General features: G+C 39.1%; 1 protein-coding gene across 1 annotated transcript in view; it reads left to right on the forward strand.

Annotated features, from left to right (window-relative positions):
• The window catches only part of LOC128692643 (uncharacterized), a 49,463-nt gene extending 32,393 nt beyond the window's left edge, over positions 1-17,070 (forward strand). The window contains exons 7-10 of the mRNA XM_053781882.2: positions 7,363-7,466; positions 8,069-8,185; positions 9,695-10,973; positions 12,224-17,070. Of these exons, the coding sequence (XP_053637857.2) occupies positions 7,363-7,466; positions 8,069-8,185; positions 9,695-10,973; positions 12,224-12,694 (1,971 nt within the window). The 3' untranslated portion in view covers positions 12,695-17,070. The remainder of the gene's footprint in view (positions 1-7,362; positions 7,467-8,068; positions 8,186-9,694; positions 10,974-12,223) is intronic.
• Positions 17,071-21,958: the final 4,888 nt, after the last annotated feature.

A 21,958-nucleotide genomic window follows, 5' to 3' on the forward strand; every position in this document is an offset into this window, starting at 1 on the left:
GTATTTTCAGAGTGATACACCAGTAAAGGCTTCACTTTGAAATCCCCACTAGCATTACCACACAACATGAGAGTTAGCTTGTCTTTCATAGGCTTGTGTTCTGGCAGTGCCTTTTTCTCCTGCGTGATGTAGGTCCTCTTTGGCATTTTCTTCCAAAGAGGCCTGCTTCGTCACAATTGAACACTTGTTGGGGGATGAAGCCTTCAGCCTCTACATAGTCCTTGAATTCACTTACAAATTTTTCAGCTGCATGTTTGTCTGAACTGGCAGCCTCACCATGACTCAAGAAATCGTAATGACACGATTGCAAACAAAATATACCCCGGCCGGGATTGAACCCGCGGTCATAGAGTCTCAAAACTCTAGCCCGTCGCGTTAGCCACTAGACCAGCTAGCCACAATAAGATTCATCCAACTAGGTATATTTCTACACCATAGGAAGGTTAGCACAGGCACCACTGTGACCACAAATGCAAGTTTTTACAGACGAATCTCCAGCTAGCGTGGCCGTGACGAACTCTAGCTCAAGTCCCTTCACTGCCGTCAACATGACTCAAGAAATCGTAATGACACGATTGCAAACAAACCATACCCCGGCCGGGATTGAACCCGCGGTCATAGAGTCTCAAAACTCTAGCCCGTCGCGTTAGCCACTACACCAGCTAGCCACAATAAGATTCATCCAACTAGGTATATTTCTACACCATAGGAAGGTTAGCACAGGCACCACTGTGACCACAAATGCAAGTTTTTACAGACGAATCTCCAGCTAGCGTGGCCGTGACGAACTCTAGCTCAAGTCCCTTCACTGCCGTCAACATGACTCAAGAAATCGTAATGACACGATTGCAAACAAACCATACCCCGGCCGGGATTGAACCCGCTAGTTTTGAGACTCTATGACCGCGGGTTCAATCCCGGCCGGGGTATGGTTTGGTTAGCCTCACCATGCCTTACAACATTGTGTATGCGGCTTTGCTTCTTGAAATTTTCGAACCAGCCTTTGTTGGCCTTGAATTCACCTACATCAGCACTCGTTCCAGGCCTTTTCTTTACGAGATTGTCATGCAACTGCCTTGCCTTTTCTCATATTATCGACTGCGTAATACTATCTCCTGCTGACTCTTTTTGTTTGATCCACACCAGCAACAACTTCTCAACATCTTCGATTATTTGTGATTTCTTTTTCGTTAGCATATTCACCCTTTGTGCAACATCAGCTTCCTCGATTTCCTTTTTCTTCGCCACGATGGAAGTGATGGTTGAATTGGTTTTCCAGTATGTCCTGGAGAGCTCCGCCACACGCATTCCACTTTCATATTTTTCTGTGAACTCTTTCTTTACTTCAGTAGTGTTTTGCACTTTCTTTACCAAAGGGGTGGCACTAGGAGCTTTCTTTGGGCCCATGGTGGCTTATTTAGCAGTTGCAAGCACTAAAACAAATTAAATATATTAAGAAATGTATCGTATGAACGTGTGAGGTGATTGTCACTCACCGAGATAGAATGCAGACTGACACTGAATGGTATTTGTGTGCCCGCAGTGGCTGGGAGGCCGCTCAGACACATTTCATATGACCGCTGATTTCTAAACCAAATCATGAAAATCGAGCCAATATTTTGACGAAAAAAGTCATCGATTTCCAAAATTTACGATATTCAAGGAGGGACGAAATTCAAGGGTCCACCGTAAAAGTACTCGCATATATGTGGCTGCAGGGGCGAAGTCTTTGCATCTGACACCATAAGAACATAAGAAAGAAGGAACACTGCAACAGGCTTACTGACCCATGCGGAGCAGGTCCATGTCCACCCCCCCAGATTAGCCCAATGACCCACCCACCCTGGATTAGCCCAATGACCCACCCAATCTGGTCACCTCCACTCAAGGAAGGAGCATGGCACCAGACCCAGCAGCACAAGCTAGTCAGGTCCAACTCACACCCACCCACACCCAATTATGTATTTATCTAACCTATTTTTAAAACTACACAACGTTTTAGCCTCAATAACTGTACTTGGGAGTTTGTTCAACTCATCCACAACTCTATTACCAAACTAGTGCTTTCCTATATCCTTCCTGAATCTGAATTTTTCCAACTTGAAACCATTGCTGCGAGTCCTGTCTTGGCTGGAAATTTTCAGCACGCTATTTACAGCCCCTTTATTTATTCCTATTTTCCATTAATACACCTTGATCATTTATTTTTTTTTTTTTTATTATCACACTGGCCGATTCCCACCAAGGCAGGGTGGCCCGAAAAAGAAAAACTTTCACCATCATTCACTCCATCACTGTCTTGCCAGAAGGGTGCTTTGCACTACAGTTTTTAAACTGCAACATTAACACCCCTCCTTCAGAGTGCAGGCACTGTACTTCCCATCTCCAGGACTCAAGTCCGGCCTGCCGGTTTCCCTGAATCCCTTCATAAATGTTACTTTGCTCACACTCCAACAGCACGTTAAGTATTAAAAACCATTTGTCTCCATTCACTCCTATCAAACACGCTCACGCATGCCTGCTGGAAGTCCAAGCCCCTCGCACACAAAACCTCCTTTACCCCCTCCCTCCAACCCTTCCTAGGCCGACCCCTACCCCGCCTTCCTTCCACTACAGACTGATACACTCTTGAAGTCATTCTGTTTCGCTCCATTCTCTCTACATGTCCGAACCACCTCAACAACCCTTCCTCAGCCCTCTGGACAACAGTTTTGGTAATCCCGCACCTCCTCCTAACTTCCAAACTACGAATTCTCTGCATTATATTCACACCACACATTGCCCTCAGACATGACATCTCCACTGCCTCCAGCCTTCTCCTCGCTGCAACATTCATCACCCACGCTTCACACCCATATAAGAGCGTTGGTAAAACTATACTCTCATACATTCCCCTCTTTGCCTCCAAGGACAAAGTTCTTTGTCTCCACAGACTCCTAAGTGCACCACTCACTCTTTTTCCCTCATCAATTCTATGATTCACCTCATCTTTCATAGACCCATCCGCTGACACGTCCACTCCCAAATATCTGAATACATTCACCTCCTCCATACTCTCTCCCTCCAATCTGATATTCAATCTTTCATCACCTAATCTTTTTGTTATCCTCATAACCTTACTCTTTCCTGTATTCACCTTTAATTTTCTTCTTTTGCACACCCTACCAAATTCATCCACCAATCTCTGCAGCTTCTCTTCAGAATCTCCCAAGAGCACAGTGTCATCAGCAAAGAGCAGCTGTGACAACTCCCACTTTGTGTGTGATTCTTTATCTTTTAACTCCACGCCTCTTGCCAAGACCCTCGCATTTACTTCTCTTACAACCCCATCTATAAATATATTAAACAACCACGGTGACATCACACATCCTTGTCTAAGGCCTACTTTTACTGGGAAAAAATTTCCCTCTTTCCTACATACTCTAACTTGAGCCTCACTATCCTCGTAAAAACTCTTCACTGCTTTCAGTAACCTACCTCCTACACCATACACTTGCAACATCTGCCACATTGCCCCCCTATCCACCCTGTCATACGCCTTTTCCAAATCCATAAATGCCACAAAGACCTCTTTAGCCTTATCTAAATACTGTTCACTTATATGTTTCACTGTAAACACCTGGTCCACACACCCCCTACCTTTCCTAAAGCCTCCTTGTTCATCTGCTATCCTATTCTCCGTCTTACTCTTAATTCTTTCAATTATAACTCTACCATACACTTTACCAGGTACACTCAACAGACTTATCCCCCTATAATTTTTGCACTCTCTTTTATCCCCTTTGCCTTTATACAAAGGAACTATGCATGCTCTCTGCCAATCCCTAGGTACCTTACCCTCTTCCATACATTTATTAAATAATTGCACCAACCACTCCAAAACTATATCCCCACCTGCTTTTAACATTTCTATCTTTATCCCATCAATCCCGGCTGCCTTACCCCCTTTCATTTTACCTACTGCCTCACGAACTTCCCCCACACTCACAACTGGCTCTTCCTCACTCCTACAAGATGTTATTCCTCCTTGCCCTATACACGAAATCACAGCTTCCCTATCTTTATCAACATTTAACAATTCCTCAAAATATTCCCTCCATCTTCCCAATACCTCTAACTCTCCATTTAATAACTCTCCTCTCCTATTTTTAACTGACAAATCCATTTGTTCTCTAGGCTTTCTTAACTTGTTAATCTCACTCCAAAACTTTTTCTTATTTTCAACAAAATTTGTTGATAACATCTCACCCACTCTCTCATTTGCTCTCTTTTTACATTGCTTCACCACTCTCTTAACCTCTCTCTTTTTCTCCATATACTCTTCCCTCCTTGCATCACTTCTACTTTGTAAAAACTTCTCATATGCTAACTTTTTCTCCCTTACTACTCTCTTTACATCATCATTCCACCAATCGCTCCTCTTCCCTCCTGCACCCACTTTCCTGTAACCACAAACTTCTGCTGAACACTCTAACACTACATTTTTAAACCTACCCCATACCTCTTCGACCCCATTGCCTATGCTCTCATTAGCCCATCTATCCTCCAATAGCTGTTTATATCTTTCCCTAACTGCCTCCTCTTTTAGTTTATAAACCTTCACCTCTCTCTTCCCTGATGCTTCTATTCTCCTTGTATCCCATCTACCTTTCACTCTCAGTGTAGCTACAACTAGAAAGTGATCTGATATATCTGTGGCCCCTCTATAAACATGTACATCCTGAAGTCTACTCAACAGTCTTTTATCTACCAATACATAATCCAACAAACTACTGTCATTTCGCCCTACATCATATCGTGTATACTTATTTATCCTCTTTTTCTTAAAATATGTATTACCTATAACTAAACCCTTTTCTATACAAAGTTCAATCAAAGGGCTCCCATTATCATTTACACCTGGCACCCCAAACTTACCTACCACACCCTCTCTAAAAGTTTCTCCTACTTTAGCATTCAGGTCCCCTACCACAATTACTCTCTCACTTGGTTCAAAGGCTCCTATACATTCACTTAACATCTCCCAAAATCTCTCTCTCTCCTCTGCATTCCTCTCTTCTCCAGGTGCATACACGCTTATTATGACCCACTTCTCGCATCCAACCTTTACTTTAATCCACATAATTCTTGAATTTACACATTCATATTCTCTTTTCTCCTTCCATAACTGATCATTTAACATTACTGCTACCCCTTCCTTTGCTCTAACTCTCTCAGATACTCCAGATTTAATCCCATTTATTTCCCCCCACTGAAACTCTCCTACCCCCTTCAGCTTTGTTTCGCTTAGAGCCAGGACATCCAACTTCTTTTCATTCATAACATCAGCAATCATCTGTTTCTTGTCATCCGCACTACATCCACGCACATTTAAGCATCCCAGTTTTATAAAGTTTTTCTTCTTCTCTTTTTTAGTAAATGTATACAGGAGAAGGGGTTACTAGCCCATTGCTCCCGGCATTTTAGTCGCCTCATACGACACGCATGGCTTACGGAGGAAAGATTCTTTTCCACTTCCCCATGGACAATAGAAGAAATAAAAAGGAACAAGAGCTATTTAGAAAAAGGAGAAAAACCTAGATGTATGTATATATATATATGCATGTGCGTGTCTGTGAAGTGTGACCAAAGTGTAAGTAGGAGTAGCAAGATATCCCTGTTATCTAGCGTGTTTATGAGACAGAAAAAGAAACCAGCAATCCTACCATGATGCAAAACAGTTACAGGTTTTTGTTTCACAGTCATCTGGCAGGACGGTAGTACTTCCCTGGGTGGTTGCTGTCTACCAACCTACTGAAAAGATTGGATATCAGATTGGAGGGAGAGAGTATGGAGGAAGTGAATGTATTCAGATATTTGAGAGTGGACGTGTCAGTGGATGGGTCTATGAAAGATGAGGTGAATCATAGAATTGATGAGGGGAAAAGGGTGAGTGGTGCACTTAGGAGTCTGTGGAGACAAAGAACCTTGTCCTTGGAGGCAAAGAGGGGAGTGTATGAGAGTATAGTTTTACCAACGCTCTTATATGGGTGTGAAGCATGGGTGATGAATGTTGCAGCGAGGAGAAGGCTGGAGGCAGTGGAGATGTCATGTCTGAGGGCAATGTGTGGTGTGAATATAATGCAGAGAATTTGTAGTTTGGAAGTTAGGAGGAGGTGCGGGATTACCAAAACTGTTGTCCAGAGGGCTGAGGAAGGGTTGTTGAGGTGGTTCGGACATGTAGAGAGAATGGAGCAAAACAGAGTGACTTCAAGAGTGTATCAGTCTGTAGTGGAAGGAAGGCGGGGTAGGAGTCGGCCTAGGAAAGGTTGGAGGGAAGGGGGTAAAGGAGGTTTTGTGTGCGAGGGGCTTGGACTTCCAGCAGGCATGCGTGAGGGTGTTTGATAGGAGTGAATGGAGACAAATGGTTTTTAATACTTGACGTGCTGTTGGAGTGTGAGCAAAGTAACATTTATGAAGGGGTTCAGGGAAACCAGCAGGCCAGACTTGAGTCCTGGAGATGGGAAGTACAGTGCCTGCACTCTGAAGGAGGGGTGTTAATGTTGCAGTTTAAAAACTGTAGTGTAAAGCAACCTTCTGGCAAGACAGTGATGGTGTGAATGATGGTGAAAGTGTTTCTTTTTCGGGCCACCCTGCCTTGGTGGGAATCGGCCAGTGTGATAATAATAAAAATAAAGACATGCTCTCCGCCAATCTCTAGGTACCTTCTCCTCTTTCATACATTTATTAAACAAAAATACCAACCACTCCAACACTGTATCCCCCCCTGCTTTTAACATTTCTGTCATGATCCCGTCAGTTCCAGCTGCTTTACCCCCTTTCATTCTATGTAATGCCTCACGTACCTCCCCCACACTCACATCCTGTTCTTCTTCACTCCTAAAAGATGATATACGTCCCTGTCCAGTGCATGAAATTACTGCCTCCTTTTCTTTGTCGACATTTAAAAATTCCTCAAAATATTCTCGCCATCTGCCCAAAACCTCCCTTTGCCCCTCTACTAACTCCCCTACTCTGTTTTTAACTGACAAATCCATTTGTTCCCTAGGCTTTCTTAACTTGTTTAACTTACTCCAAAATTTTTTCTTATTTTCATTAAAATATCTTGACAGTGCCTCTCCTTTTGCACTCTCTCACCACTCTCTTCACCTTTCTTTTACTCTCCATATACTCTACTCTTCTTATAACACTTCTGCTTTGTAAAATGAATTACTGTATGGTATATAAATCTTAAGTAGCTAGTTTGTAGTACTGTATATTAGAATATTCATGAGTTAATGACAGACTTAGTATGTTATTGAAATATTTAATTTGTGTGAAATAAACATTCGATAGTAATTATTATTTTTTTTTTTTTTTCAGAAATTAGCTCTAAGTGCTGGATATTTTTTTAAGTGTCCACTGTGCAATGACAAGGATACGTTTTTGCAGGAAATGCAAAATGTTGGCATATTTGTTCCAGAGAAGTAAGTTTCGTACATGAATGGGTAATCTGTGTAAATATATAACAGTAAAAGTGATGAAGTGCTGAATATGGAGAGAGATTTATTATAGAAATGAAGGGAATGTATGTTTTAATGTGAAAGGTGAGATACAGTAAAAAATTTCATTTATAGAATGAGAAGGAATGATTACATTTCAGCTTTACTATTCTCACTTTTTGACCTATGGTAATTTTAGCATATTTAGCCATAAAATTATTGAATACTCAATCTGCACCTAAATATTTCTTCTTAACCAAAAGATTCATGATGCCCTTTATCTATTTTGGGTAATTTTTATTTGATTTGATTGTGTAAAGGGTAGGTGTTCTCTTCCAATTTTAATCAACTTTGTCTGAAACCATCTAGCAATGGCTTCCTCTCACATTGACCAACCCTAGAAATATGCACCCCCATCTTTTTTGCGTACACTTAATTTTTGCCAAAGAATGTATGCCAGTTCATATTTACTGTCATCCAACCAGCAATGATAGGAAGGTACAGGTGGTGGAATGAGATTTTTGTTCTTTTAAAATACTGTATCTTTATTTTTTGCAATGTTTTATTATCATTATGTCTATCTTCAGAGATGCAAGTTGGGAATTGGAACCAAATGCCTTCAGTGATCTTCTTGAGCGTCCCATCCATTGCGATGCTCCAAAGTGCAAGTGCCCAGATGGACGCAAAAGTGATGAAGATGGCACGTAAGTGTACTCCAACATGCTCTCTCTGCATAGGTTTTAAAAACATCAGCAGGTTTATTTCTTGATTATACTGCTTATCATTTTACTGATTGGGGGGAAATAGCTTTGTGGTACATGTATATACTTTGGAAGCCCTTGTTATGACTGGACTTACCTGATATGGTTTGTAAACTCACCATTAAAACCCCTGAAGGAGGGGTGTTAATGTTGCAGTTTAAAAACTGTAGTGTAAAGCACCCTTCTGGCAAGACAGTGATGGAGTGAATGATGGTGAAAGTTTTTCTTTTTCGGGCCACCCTGCCTTGGTGGGAGTCGGCCAGTGTGATAATAATAAATAATAAATAAAATGTAATAAGGATAGAAATACATGGGGATTGTGAGAGAATGGCCATCATGCGAGTTTATTTACAAGTATATTCCAGCACCATTTCACTGCCTAGCTTACTGTTACCTTTATATTTGGCAAAGCCCTTATGTTTTGTTGTCACAGAAGTTCAAGTGGACTGAAGTCTTAAAATAATAATTTGTTTATGACAGAGACTACTGTACATAAAACAATCAAATGGCTTAATTTAAATATCACAAAGTAGATAGAAGGCTAAGGAATTTTCTAAAATTTATACTGATTATACCATTGGATAGGATGGAGGGAGGAGGTAAAAGAGGTTTTGTGTGCAAAGGGCTTGGACATACAGCTGACATGTGTGAACATGTTAGATAGGAGTGAATGAGATGAATGGTTTTTGGGACTTGATGAGCTGTTGGAGTGTGAGCAGGGTAATATGTTGTGAAGGATTCAGGGAAACCTGTTAGCCGGACTTTAGTTCTGAAGGTGGGATGTATAATTCCTGCACTTTGAAGGAGTTTGGGATATTAGCTGTTTGGAGTGACATCTGAGCTATCATGTCTGGGTACCTCTGCAAAGACAATGATTGTGTGAATGATGGTGAAAGTGTTTTCTTTTTTGGGTCACCAGCCTTGGTGGGAGATGACCAATGTGTCAAAAAAAAAAATGCTTAACTATTGCTTTTTTTGTTGTTGTTGCTTAGCTGTATTTGTACATTCCTTGAAATTACATTACATTTCAGGAGAGCCTGAAATATGGAGGCTTTAGAGTTAACTTGTATTTTTCCAAGTGCATGGCGTGATAATGGGCTTCCCTTTTATTTATTAATTCATAGTGTGCATGTGTATATACTTATATATACAACACACACACAAATAGGTGAGCTCATTTGGCTACAGATAAGCTTTACTCATTAATGAACTACCAGCTGCCAATGCCAACAAAATACGTAATAAAAATGTGAATTTCATGATGTTGGGCCCATATAAGGAGCTTCTCATACCATTTTTGCTCATCCACATAAATTATGAGGTTAAACAAACACAGTAAAAAATTTAAGCACATTATTTTGATGATAATGTTTATGATAAAATATTGAAGATAAAATTTATCTGAGCTTATATGCTTTTATATTATTCATTCTTTAATTTCATCTGTTTCAGGAGATGGGAGATTTTGCTGTGCAACTTGTGTGGCTCAACAGGTGTTCACATAGCATGTGGAGGTCTGCCATTCACTTGTGTTCACTGGACCTGCCCTGTGTGTGCAGACATGGTAGCAGACAGTGTAAAACGTATGCAACAGGAAGACCGTGATAGGCGTCTTAAAGAAAGAAATTTCAAATTAAAACATGATTCGCAAGAGTCCACTTCATATGAAAAGCCTAGCTCTTCTAATCAAAACATGGTAGTTGATGTAGGAGACAGGGATCGGACACCTTATAAAAGAAAGCTTGATGTTCTGAATAGGATTGAAAAAACTCCACTAAAATTAAATGTAAGTGACAATAGCACTGTACTCAAGATAACGTATGAAAGCGATTCTGATAATGAAATTGACATAGAGTCTGGGGAATATCAAATTTCCCCCCATACCATTATTAGAGAACTTGAAGAACATGGGGAAGAACTGCCTATACAGTTAAGGAAATTAAAAGGCTTTGCAGTTCAAGCCCAAAAGAGAATGTTGGAGTTGCGCTTGACTGAAGCAGATATGGTTAAAATGGCAAAAGAATCTCCACAGTATAAATCATTTTGTCTTGACAAGTCAGACATAACTAGATTTTATAGATACAGCTTGCCTTTGGAAAAGATGTTACAAATAGTACCGATTATCAAAGTAATTTTTGCTATTCGGGAAGCTGTTGTTAAAGAAGCTCAGTCGTCATCATCAAAGAAACAGAAAAGAGCAAAATCACTTACACCAAATAGTGGTAGAAAGGGAAGAAATCCTGACCCAAGAACTCCCAAGATAAAGATTCCTCTTTTGAAAAGTGCTTTGGCACAAACGTTGATTGCTTCAGGAAAATCATCACGTGCTGTAGGACAATGTAAAATGGAAGAGATTGGAGATTCCACTTCATCAGACGGTTGTAGCATGCAAAGTGCACAGCATTTCATTAAGACAGAACAGTCTTCATTCCTGGATCATAGCAATGTTATGAGTAAAGTGCATAAAAATTTGAAAGATGGTGTGAGTGAAACTGTTTTTTGCATATCTTCCAACAGTGCTATTACTGATGCTGCTTCTACCCTATCTCCAAAGTCTCTTAAAAGCAGTGAGGAGCCCAGTGAAATATCAAATACCAAGTTGGCTGTGCCTGTCTTTCCTCTTCAGTCAGATAAATTTTCAGCAAGTAATGAAGTAAAGCAGGATCAAGACAAAGTAGATAAGAAAAATGAAAATAGGAAGAATAACACCAGAATTACAGGCATTAACCAGGTAATGAATATTGATAATACACATTTTCATGGGAAGGAAGGAGGTACTACTGTCCTGCCAGATGAGTGTGAAATGGAAACCTGTAGCTATTTTACACAATGGTAGGATTGCTGGTGTCTTTTTCTTTGTCTCATTAACATGCAAGATAACAGGCACATTTTGCTACTTTTACTTATATTTAGGTCACACTACACATACATGTACAGGTATGTATGTATACACACTCATCCAAGTTTACTTTTTTTTTGGGGGGGGGGGGACCCGAAAAACAAACACTTTCACCACCATTCGCACTATCACTGTTTTGCCAGAGGCACATAGATATGTAGGTTCAGATGTCTCTCTCAACAAATATCCCCACCCCTCCTTAAGAGTGCAGGCACTTTACTTCCCACCTCCAGGACTCGAGTCCAGTTAACTGGTTTCCCTGACTCCCTTCACAAAATGTTACCTTGCTCACACTCCAACAGCTCGTAAGGTTCCAAAAACCAATTGCTTCCACTCACTCCTCACACATGCCTGCTAGATGTCCAAGCTCCTTACACATAAAACCACCATCCCTTCTCCATCCTTCCCTAAGATGACCCCTATCCCACCTTCCCTCCACTACATACAGATTTATACACCCTCAATGCCATCCTATTTTGTTCCATCCTCTCTAAATGACCAAAGCACCTCAACCCCTCCTCTCCCTCTGGATAATACTTTTAGTAGCTCCATACCTCCTAATCTCCAAACTACAAACTCTGCATAATATTTACACATCACATATGCTGTTTCCCACCAAGGAAGGATGACTCAAAAACAAAGAAGCATTTTCACCATCATTCACTCCACTGTCTTGCCAGAGGCGTGCCAATACCACAGTTCAGATTGCGCTCTTAACCACAAATATCCTTACCCCTCCTTCAGAATGCAGACATTGTATTTCCTCCCTCCAGGACTAGTATTTTTATTTTGTTAACTTGTTGGCTGTCTCCCACCGAGGCAGGGTGGCCCAAAAAAGAAACACTTTTTCACCATCATTTACACTATCACTATCTTGTACAAATGTAGGTAAAAGGACACGAGTACATCTGGAGAGTGAAATGTTGTCACAATAAAATGTCACATAAGTTGCACTTATGTCCTTTTACCTAACTATCACTATCTTGCCTGAGGCGAGCAGATACAACAGTATATATGTATAACCTTGAAATTGGACTCATTTCATGGTAATGAGAGCTAAAAATGTTGACGTTTCTTTACAGGAAACTCAAACATCAGGAGCATGCCGTAAGCTGTCACTTCAGTTTTCTGCCAGTACTGAGAACCTGGATGACTGTCATTTTTCCAGTCCATCTATGTTCATCTCTCTTAATTCGTCTGCTAGGTATGAAAATGTGTTGGCGCAGAGACCATTATTAGCAGCTACTAATATCAAAGAATTGTGTAGTAGTAGTGATGTAGAGTTGGTGAAAAGTACAAATAAAAAATTAACAGATGTGGATGATATTCCTGCAACTCCATTGGACGAAAAGATGGAACAGAGAGTTTTAGGTGTGAATCTCGTTATGAGGGAAAACCACAAACTAAGACAAACAGTTTTAATGCCTTTCAAACCTGACAATATGCTAAATATAGAGCCTACTAAAGCGAAGAAAGTTAAGTCGCAAAGTCTTGATAAAATTAAGTATGTCCAAAAGACTCTCTCTCCTTTTATTTTAAAGAAAGCGAGTTAAAGATGGTTCAGAGTATATACACTGTACGATATTTACACTTGTTTCCTATTTACCTGGATATACCTAGTACAGTAATTAAGATTTCTGTGTTTTTAATATTTTTCATTAATATAAACCACCCAAGTGCAATGATCTTCGTAGGTTCATTAGGAATTTTTTATCTTTCGTATAATGCTGAAGCTCAGGCTTGTTTATATTACATAAATATTCATTATTTACATTTCTCCTTCACTGAGGTTTTAAAGAATGCTAACACTTAATCTAAAGAAAAATTCCATTTACATCTAAGAAAACTATCTAAAGTAACTAAAATATTTTGTTGGCAAAACAGATGTAGATAGAGTATTATAAAAATTATCTAGTGATTAGTTTGGCTGTAGTTTTTCTAGGTATGGCTGACTTGTGTTTTGAAAAATGTACAAATATGAGATTATATCCATTAACTAGTTCTGAGATTGACATTTTGAAGTGTTTTCACATGACATTATTTATTAAACAGTAAAATTACTTTATATACATGCCAGCAGCATCTTTGGTGTTAATAAAAATCAAAATACAGTGGAACCTCTGGTCACGACCATAATTTGTTCCAAAACTCGTGCAACCCGATTTGGTTGTGACCCGAACCTAATTTCCTCATTGGATTGTATCCAAATACGATTAATCCATTCCAGACCCCTATGAACTGTATGAAATTTTTTTTTTTTTTAAGCCCAAAAATAGTTAATTATACTACAGAATACACAGTGTAATAGTAAACTAAATGTAAAAGCCTTGAATAACACTGAGAAAACCCTGAGCAGCAGAGAAAACTAACATTGCACAAGTCTGTTCTAGACCCCTACAAACAGTTTGCTGTAAATTTTTTTTTTTTTTTTTTTTTTTTTAGTTTTAAGAGATGTCTAATGGCTGAGAAGTGAACTCCGTTATTTATCGTCCGATTTCTTTCATTTTTGGTGTACGTTAAGAAGCATCTTTCCATCATACATTGCCCAAGTTTTAATGGGATAGTCCAACAAACAACTGAGAAAAATAATATTTACCAAAAATCATATATGGTAAGCCCTAACTGGGTACTGGCACTACGATACGAGAAGTTATTTGTGCACTACCTGCTGATAAAACATTGTTAATCCGAATTTATCACTGTCGTAATTACTGTAATTTATGAATAACTTACTTCCAAGATAATTGACAAAAACGAGTGCGCACTGAAAAAGAAAATTGGGAAAATAAGTCACACTTTTTGAATTTTTGGGGTTATCCTAGGTTCTCTACACATATGCTGATGTGTATGATAATCTCTGTAACTGTATTTGTGTATACCTGAATAAACTTAGTTTTCTGGTGCATTATAAGCATATATCACAGTTAGCACTGTACTACACTACGTTTTCTCTAATATAAGTATGTACCCAGGAGGGGATAAGAGGATGGTACTTTATCCCTTATCCCCGAGTCCATGGCGAATGAATTCATGTCTGACTGAGACCGACTACAAGGTGAGGGTCTTTGTTAGGTCTACACAAACAACAGAAAGTGAGGAAAATTGGCACGTGCAAAAGAAATGGCACGGAATGTGAAAATTGGCACGGCTGTGTTTGTTTGGCACCCAATTATGTGTTCGTGATCAGATGCAAAACTTTGGCGAATTTTTTGGTTGTGAACTGATTTGTTCGTGTACCACTGTAGGAGTTCAATTCCAGGAATGAGTGACATTATTGGTTTTTATTTTCAACCATACTAGCAATCTTCCACCAAAGTAGGGTGACCCAGAAGAGGAAACAAATTCATCATTCATTCAACTGCTGTCTTGCCAGAAGTTTGAAGACATAATATTCAAATAATCTTCAGAACCAATTTCCCTGAATCCCTTCATAAATGTTACTTGCCCACTCTCTATCCATAAAAATCATATTTTTTTAATACAATGACTGTTTCCCCACCGAGAAAGGGTGACCGAAAAAGAAGAAACACTCACTGTTACTCACTCCGTCACTCTCTTGCCAGAGGAATGCTGATACTACAGTTCGGTAACTGTAACATATCTCCACCCCTCCTTCAGAGTGCAGGCAGTGTACTTCCCACCTCCAGGACTCAAGTCTAGCTAACTAGTTTTCCTGAATCCATTCATAAATGTTACTTTACTCACACTAATAGCACGTCCAGAATCACCTATACCCCCTCCCTCCAACCTTTCCTAGGATGACCCTTACCCCACCTTCCTTCCACTACAGGTTTATGGGCTAAGTCGTTCTGTTTTCATCCATCCTCTCTAAATGTCTGAACTACCTCAACAAACCCTCTTCAGCTCTTTAGATAATACTTTTAGTAACCCCACACCTCCTCCTAATCTCTAAACTACAGATTCTCTGCATAATATTCACATCACATGTTGCCCTCATACTTAACATCACTGCCTCCAGCCTTCTTTTGCAACATTTACCACCCATGCTTCACACCCATATAAGAATGTTAGTACCACTATACTCTCATACATCTCTAGGCTTCCATGAATAACATTCTTTGTCTCCACAGACTCCTCAGTGCACCGCTCACCTTTTTCCCCTCGCCAGTTATGATTCACCTCGTAGACCCATCTGATGACAAGTCCACTCCCAAATATCTGAACACATTCACTTCCTCCATACTCTCTCCCTCCGATCTGATATCCAATCTTTCGTTTCCTAACTCGTTTTTTATGCCTCATCACCTTGCTGTTATCTATGTTCACTTTCAACTTCCTTCCTTTACACACCCTCCCATGCATTTATTATTGTGCTCAGGATGACCGAGTAGGAATTAGAAACATATTCTTATGCTTTTGGACATCTTATGCCCAATGGCTTTGCTGTTCAAGACAGTTCAGCTCATCTATAATTTTTGTATATTTCACACATGTAGTCATTAGTGCCTAACATCGTAAGGTTTTTCTGAATCACTGTTAAAGATGAGTTTGCAAAAGTAGTAGTTATACTGCCTGACTGTTCTAACAGCATTCTCTATTGCATCATCAACTATTAAGGGTAGAGGATTTAGACTACTTGATTCTATATTCATTCTACAATGAGTATGAGTCACTGCTTTTTAATTTGAAAGCTAATGACTACTTTCAACTGATGGGAGATTTTATAAATTTGGTTCATTTCAGCTAAGTGAGCTCTGTATAGGGTTTAGCTAGTAGGCCATCATGAACATTATGAAAGCAGAGCCTCATGCATTGACTCAGAGAGTGGACAAGACTCAGACCTCTGACAAGCCAGTCCTAAAACTAGCAGGCCAATAACCTGACTACTAGACTGCTCAGGCTTAATAAGATTCATCCAACTAGATATATTTTTATACACTAGAGAGGTTAGCAGGGAACTTATTGTGACCATAAAGGCAAGTTTTTATGGATGGCTCTCATATCCACATGGCAGTGCTGAGATCTAGCTCAAGTCACTCCAAACCTGTTATCTGTGATTTGCAAAAATCACAATATGATCAACATGCTGAACTGGCAAGACTCAAACTCATGGCAAGCCAGTCTTCAAACTAGTGGGCTAGTGCTCTAGGCATTAGACTGACCAGGCTTAATAACATTCATCTAACAAGATATATTTCTATACACCAGATTTTTGGGCATTATCCATAAATTCATCCACCTAGGAATATTTCTTTTTCACTTTTCCCACAATTTATGGCCAGAACCTATAAAGCTGATACTTCGATGTCAGTAAAAGCTCTCTGACTCAGGCAGTTGGAGCTATCCTCCCTTTCCTTGGATCGAATCTGATTAATTCCCCTTTTGCAAATGCTGTATGACTCCTACAGTTTTATTCTTTCCCCCAAGACTATTATAATAATTGAGAAGCTCTGCCATTTATGATAGTTGAATGGCTATCTATATAAATAGCTGCAATAAAATTACACACAATACCCTATATATCCTTTGTTCATTATTTTGCTGAGTCTTCCATATCATTAGGTATTAACTAGATAAAATAAATTAGTTTGTATCTCATAAATCTGTTGTAAGAATTTAGATTATATGATTTCTGCTGTAAATATTTGGTTTATATGGAAATATACATTATATTAGCAAATAAACTCTATGTTAAATGGGTATTATTGTATCGGATGTATTGTTTATGTAATTTTGTTGAGGACTACAAACTTCATGGACTAGGCAGATTGGTCATTATTGTAGAAATACAAATCTTAATTATTTTTAATTTAGGAATCTTTGGTGATAAGTGTTTTGTCCATGTGTCCTCTCCTAGTGATGTCCCTGAAGTAGATTGAAATAATTTCTATCTTAGTTTGCACTTAGTACAGTTGAAATGTAGACATTTCATATGTAGAAGTCTCACTACATAAGTAATATTATTAAATTTGTTTTAATCTAAGAATTAAATTTTCATTTAAATAAAATTGAAGTTCTTGGAAAGTACTCCTCAGGTGATATGTTGTTGTAAACAGATTGTACTTATAAAAAAATATGTTCCTGTGGTGCACTTTGACATGTGTATATATACCTACTTAATATGGTGTGTGCCTTTGACTTTCTCTGTATGAGATTTTTGTATACACAGTACTGTACATGTATTTGAAAACTTCAGATTTGGAAAATCTAAGTTGGAATTTGGAATATTCTTGATATCCTAATTTCCTTAATAAGTGCAAATATCTTTTTATTTAAATGTGAAAAATAGTCAGTAATTCAGAAAAAAATTCTGAGCAAGGAAACATTTCAATTTCCATTAATATATTTTCTATTATTTGAATATTTCTGGCACTTGTTACTCTGAGAGAGATCACTGTATACTTCATGAACCCACTGTTATTACATCAAATCCTTTGCTGTTTCACATGAGCAAAGGATTTTCATATTTGTTCATTTAATTAATGGCTTAACATTTTAAAATAATCACAATATAATTTAAAATGCCTAATTGATATTTCAATAATACTGCTGCATTGTTTTCACTTTCACATGAGTCCTTTTCGTTTAACTATTGTGTACGTATGTAAAATACTCATCTACAAAATAATTGTGTTTTCCTACCCACAGATAAACGTTTTGTAAAAATATTGATGTTTGGTTCGTAATGACATACAATTATGTAATTTCTTTACCCAAAATCTCTCTTGACCTAAAAGAAAGTGACTCGTGATTGAGTGGTAGTGCCTCCAACCCTCAGTCAGTGAACCTGGGTTCAATCCTGGGGTGGGTGGTGATACTGGGCATGTCTCTTTGCACCTCTTACCCTTTTCTCCTAGCAGTAAGTAGGCACCAAGTTGGTAGCATCTTAGACAGGTTCAGCTGAGCATTATAACAAGCTGAAGTAAGATACCTGCTCCATGTCTATAAATTCAATGGTGTAAAAAAATATTGTTATATATAGATTCAGTGGCTTATATATTTTTCTCGAAGTGGACCTAATGTTTTTATAATTTAAGTGTATTTCACAATCCAAGCCGTTAAAGCTGCTGAGACATCAGATGCAGTATGTTTAGTGTGCGTATGTAAGGAGAGTACATGGAGGGCCAGTACCAATGGGGGTCAGATATGCCGTGTGGATCTGCTGTTGTGTATACAGCAACTAATTTAGGCTGAATGTTGATCATCCTAATCTGTTGATTTGATTCTTTAGACTTTGATTTTCTAAATCTATATATGATATATTGTATATGAAAATGGTATAGACTTGTTGCTGTCCTAAATAAAGTTAAAGCACTGGAAACTGTCCTTAAAGAAGGAAATAAATCATTTGGAAAGTAATAGCAGATTTGCTGAAAAAATCTTGTACTTTCCTCTGTTACCATTTTAATTTTATTTTATAAATTTCTCATAATGCTCATGTAATCTGATTATAGAGGCTGACTTATTGCTGCTCCTTTGTGTTATTGTGAATGGTGACCCTATAAAGACTCACCAAAGACCCACCTTTTATCAAGCCATGCAGACTTTACAGAGAATGAACCTTTCTGTCCCGTGATTGAAATGAAACAGTACCTTCAGTTGTTCCTTCCCTACATCTTTCCATTACCCTTGGGGCTGAGAGTTGACTCTTGATGGGGTTTAACATGGATTGAACCCGGGTTCATTGACTGAGGGCCGGAGGCACTACCACTCAACCACGAGTCACTTTCTTTTTGGTCAGAAGAGATTTTGGGTAAAGAAATTACATAATTGTATGTCTTCATATCAGGACCATCCCATTTTTGTATGACAGTCAATATTTATTATGACATGGTAAATATTTATTTGAACCTGGGGCGATTTAGAAAGCCACCAACTGTAGGGTTTAGCTTTCTCTTTAGAGTATGTTCAGTTGCCCGCAAATCATGAGAGAAAGTCGGTTTTTGCCATTTGCCTAACCCCTGATCACTTTCAGTTGTGGCTTTGATATCTCTTGCAATGCAACAGGTTTGATAAACACTTTGTGAGACCTAGGAAAATATTTTCTATACAGCTTGGATAAACACCCAAACCACCACCAACATTCCTTGCTTGGTCTTGCTTAACAGGTCCTTTCCCTGGCCCTGACTCCTTTTCATGCCTTTGGACCTCTGGTGCAAATAGGAGTTCTTTATCCTGTTCTAATGTAGACTTCCCTAGAGCACTTCTTAGTGATGGTGGAATTATAATCTTCAGTGCCTTGACTGCACTGGCAGGACTTCACTTAGCAGGGTGGCTGTTACTATGAAACTGAACTAAGTACTGCACTAGTGCTCTTGCCATGCTTGAGGACCCGTATGTTCATTTTCGCTCATTTGGAAGATGAGACTATCCTGAGAGCTGTTGCTTTTCATTGAGGAAAAACCTCTGGTGGATGGGATGTATGCCTCTCACCTCATTTATAATTTGCAGTTTGCTTTGTAGATTGGCGAGTATCATTGTGGGTGGTGTCAAGCAAGTGGGATGGTACCTGGCCTACCTGCAGTCTGAGGTGGAGCATTGTATTTTGCTAGGTACAAATCAAGCATTGGAGGGTATGAACCCATATTTTTGTTAGTGTTCTGTATATACAAAAAAAAAATTAATAAACCTGTACAACTCATTCAGGGCTTCGTGTTACTGGGGTGCTAGCAGTTAGGAGGAAGTGTATAGGGTTAGCCCATGTGCAAAAAAAAGGAAATCATAGTTGGTGAAGTTAGTTAACTTCAGTTGAAGAGTTGTAGCATATGGTGCATTTGGGTTTAGCTTAGGTTTTGAATACCAGTATATGTATAATAATAATAATAATAATAATAATAATTTCTCCATGGGGTAGTGGAATAGAATTCTTCCTCCGTAAGCCATGAGTGTCGTAAGAGGCGACTAAAATGCCAGGAGCAAGGGTCTGGTAACCCCTTCTCCTGTATACATTACTATAGTTAAAAAGAGAAACTTTTGTTTTTCTTTTTGGGCCACCCTGCTTCAGTGGGATATGGCCGGTTTGTTGAAAGAAGAAAGAATAATATTAATTATATTGAGTGATAGATTGGGCTTGTATTAATGGTGGGCCTTTGAGAGAGGAATAGCCAAGGTGAGGGCATCAGGGCATTGAAGGAGAGGTTGGAATTGAAGTCTTTTGCTCTTTGATAAATAGGATCAAAAGAAATGACTGTCAGTACAGCTATACAACTTAAAAAAATAATGTGTTGTATATCCAGGCCATAACTCATCTTTGGCATAAATTGGTTGCCATCCTCTCGGAAAGCTCCTCATACTTGTGAAAACGTGTCATGATTTCTTAACTGGAACTGATTTATCAAGCCAACTATGACTTGCACACAAACCCATCCTCTACATGTATTAGCCTGACATCAACACCCATCTGTCAAGTAGAGATGTACAGCCTGTACAGGTTATACAACTCTACCTGACAGGTTATACATCTCTACTTGACAGCACTCACAAAAATGTATAACATGTACAGGTCATACATATTTGTGAATGCTGTATGCAGTAATAATAAGCTCGTGTCACCCTTTCCATTTGGATTTAACACTTTTTTAATATAAAAATTCTGCACCATTTGTCACTATTGGCTGTGGAAAAGTTCTTGCATGCCTGTATACTGGACACACACCTCGTACATGGACATTATATGGAGAGATGCTCAATACCTCTGAGAAATGCCATCTTTTGATTAATTGTTCATTTTATCAAGAAGCTCTTGCTGGGTTAATTTTGGGTCATTTTCAACACTCAGATGCCGTAGCTATGGCTGCTGCCCTCTCTGACTCTCCCAATTTCAATACTGATTCATGTACTTTTTGATTTTTCATAGAATAAATGTATCAGCTTTGATTTTGCCTCTGCCTGTACACACCTTTTCCTTGCAGTTTAACATTATATGACTCATTTGGGATTAGCACTTACTAGTGAATGCAGTACTAATATGCTCTTTGTGCATATAATTAATTCAGGTGCTGTTGGAGCTGCCCTTCCCTTCCACAGATCAAACCTGGTTATTTTCCATTTCCCGGTGGTTTAGTGCTTCCCCATGCTTATAGTAATTCAAGGTACTGAGAAAACTCTCCATTTCTGTCCCTACTTAAACTTTGAATATCCTCCCTATCATCCTGCTGCTACCACCTTTTTAGGTGGTAGCGGCAGAGATTCATACAAGGAATTCTCACTCATGGCCTCTCTTCTCTGTCCCTTGCTTACGTGACTGCATTACTTGCCCAACCCACTCCTGTCACTGCTAGTGTGACATCAGAATTGATTCATGCAATTTCTTCCACTCCCTCTCCATGTATGTGTGGAGTCTACTTCCACAGTTCCCTGTGATGGTTTGACAGGCAATTGGTGCTGCTAAGTATGGTAAAGAAAGGGAGTTTGCAAACCAAATCTATATTTTGACATTTCATGTATTGTTGAGCTTCATTGAGTCAAGACCTTTTAAAAACCTTAATGATATACATACCTTTGATGAGTTTTGAGAGTTTTTCTACTCCCAGTCTTGGCCTGGGTTATGGGAGTCTTTAATTTCCTTTAGTAATTGCCCTAAAATCCCCAGATCCTTAAAGTCTCACACCTTTTGAAGTCCTTGCCTTATCCTTCAGAATCCTACATTCCTGTTAACAGATGAGCCATATCCAGTTGCCTGATGTTACATTATCTTTTCCTTCTGCAAAGACATTGGGTGGGGACCCTTAGATCTTGTGGCTGCCACTTAGTCCTCTGTTGGTCACTCACATATACATATGTCTATTAGCCCTGAGGTTGTTTGTTTCAGTAAATATGTGTAAGTGCCCTTCTGTTGGGCTCTGTGCTGCATGGTA

Source organism: Cherax quadricarinatus, chromosome 30 (genome assembly GCF_038502225.1).
Source record: "Cherax quadricarinatus isolate ZL_2023a chromosome 30, ASM3850222v1, whole genome shotgun sequence".
Taxonomy (NCBI): Eukaryota; Metazoa; Arthropoda; class Malacostraca; order Decapoda; family Parastacidae; genus Cherax; species Cherax quadricarinatus.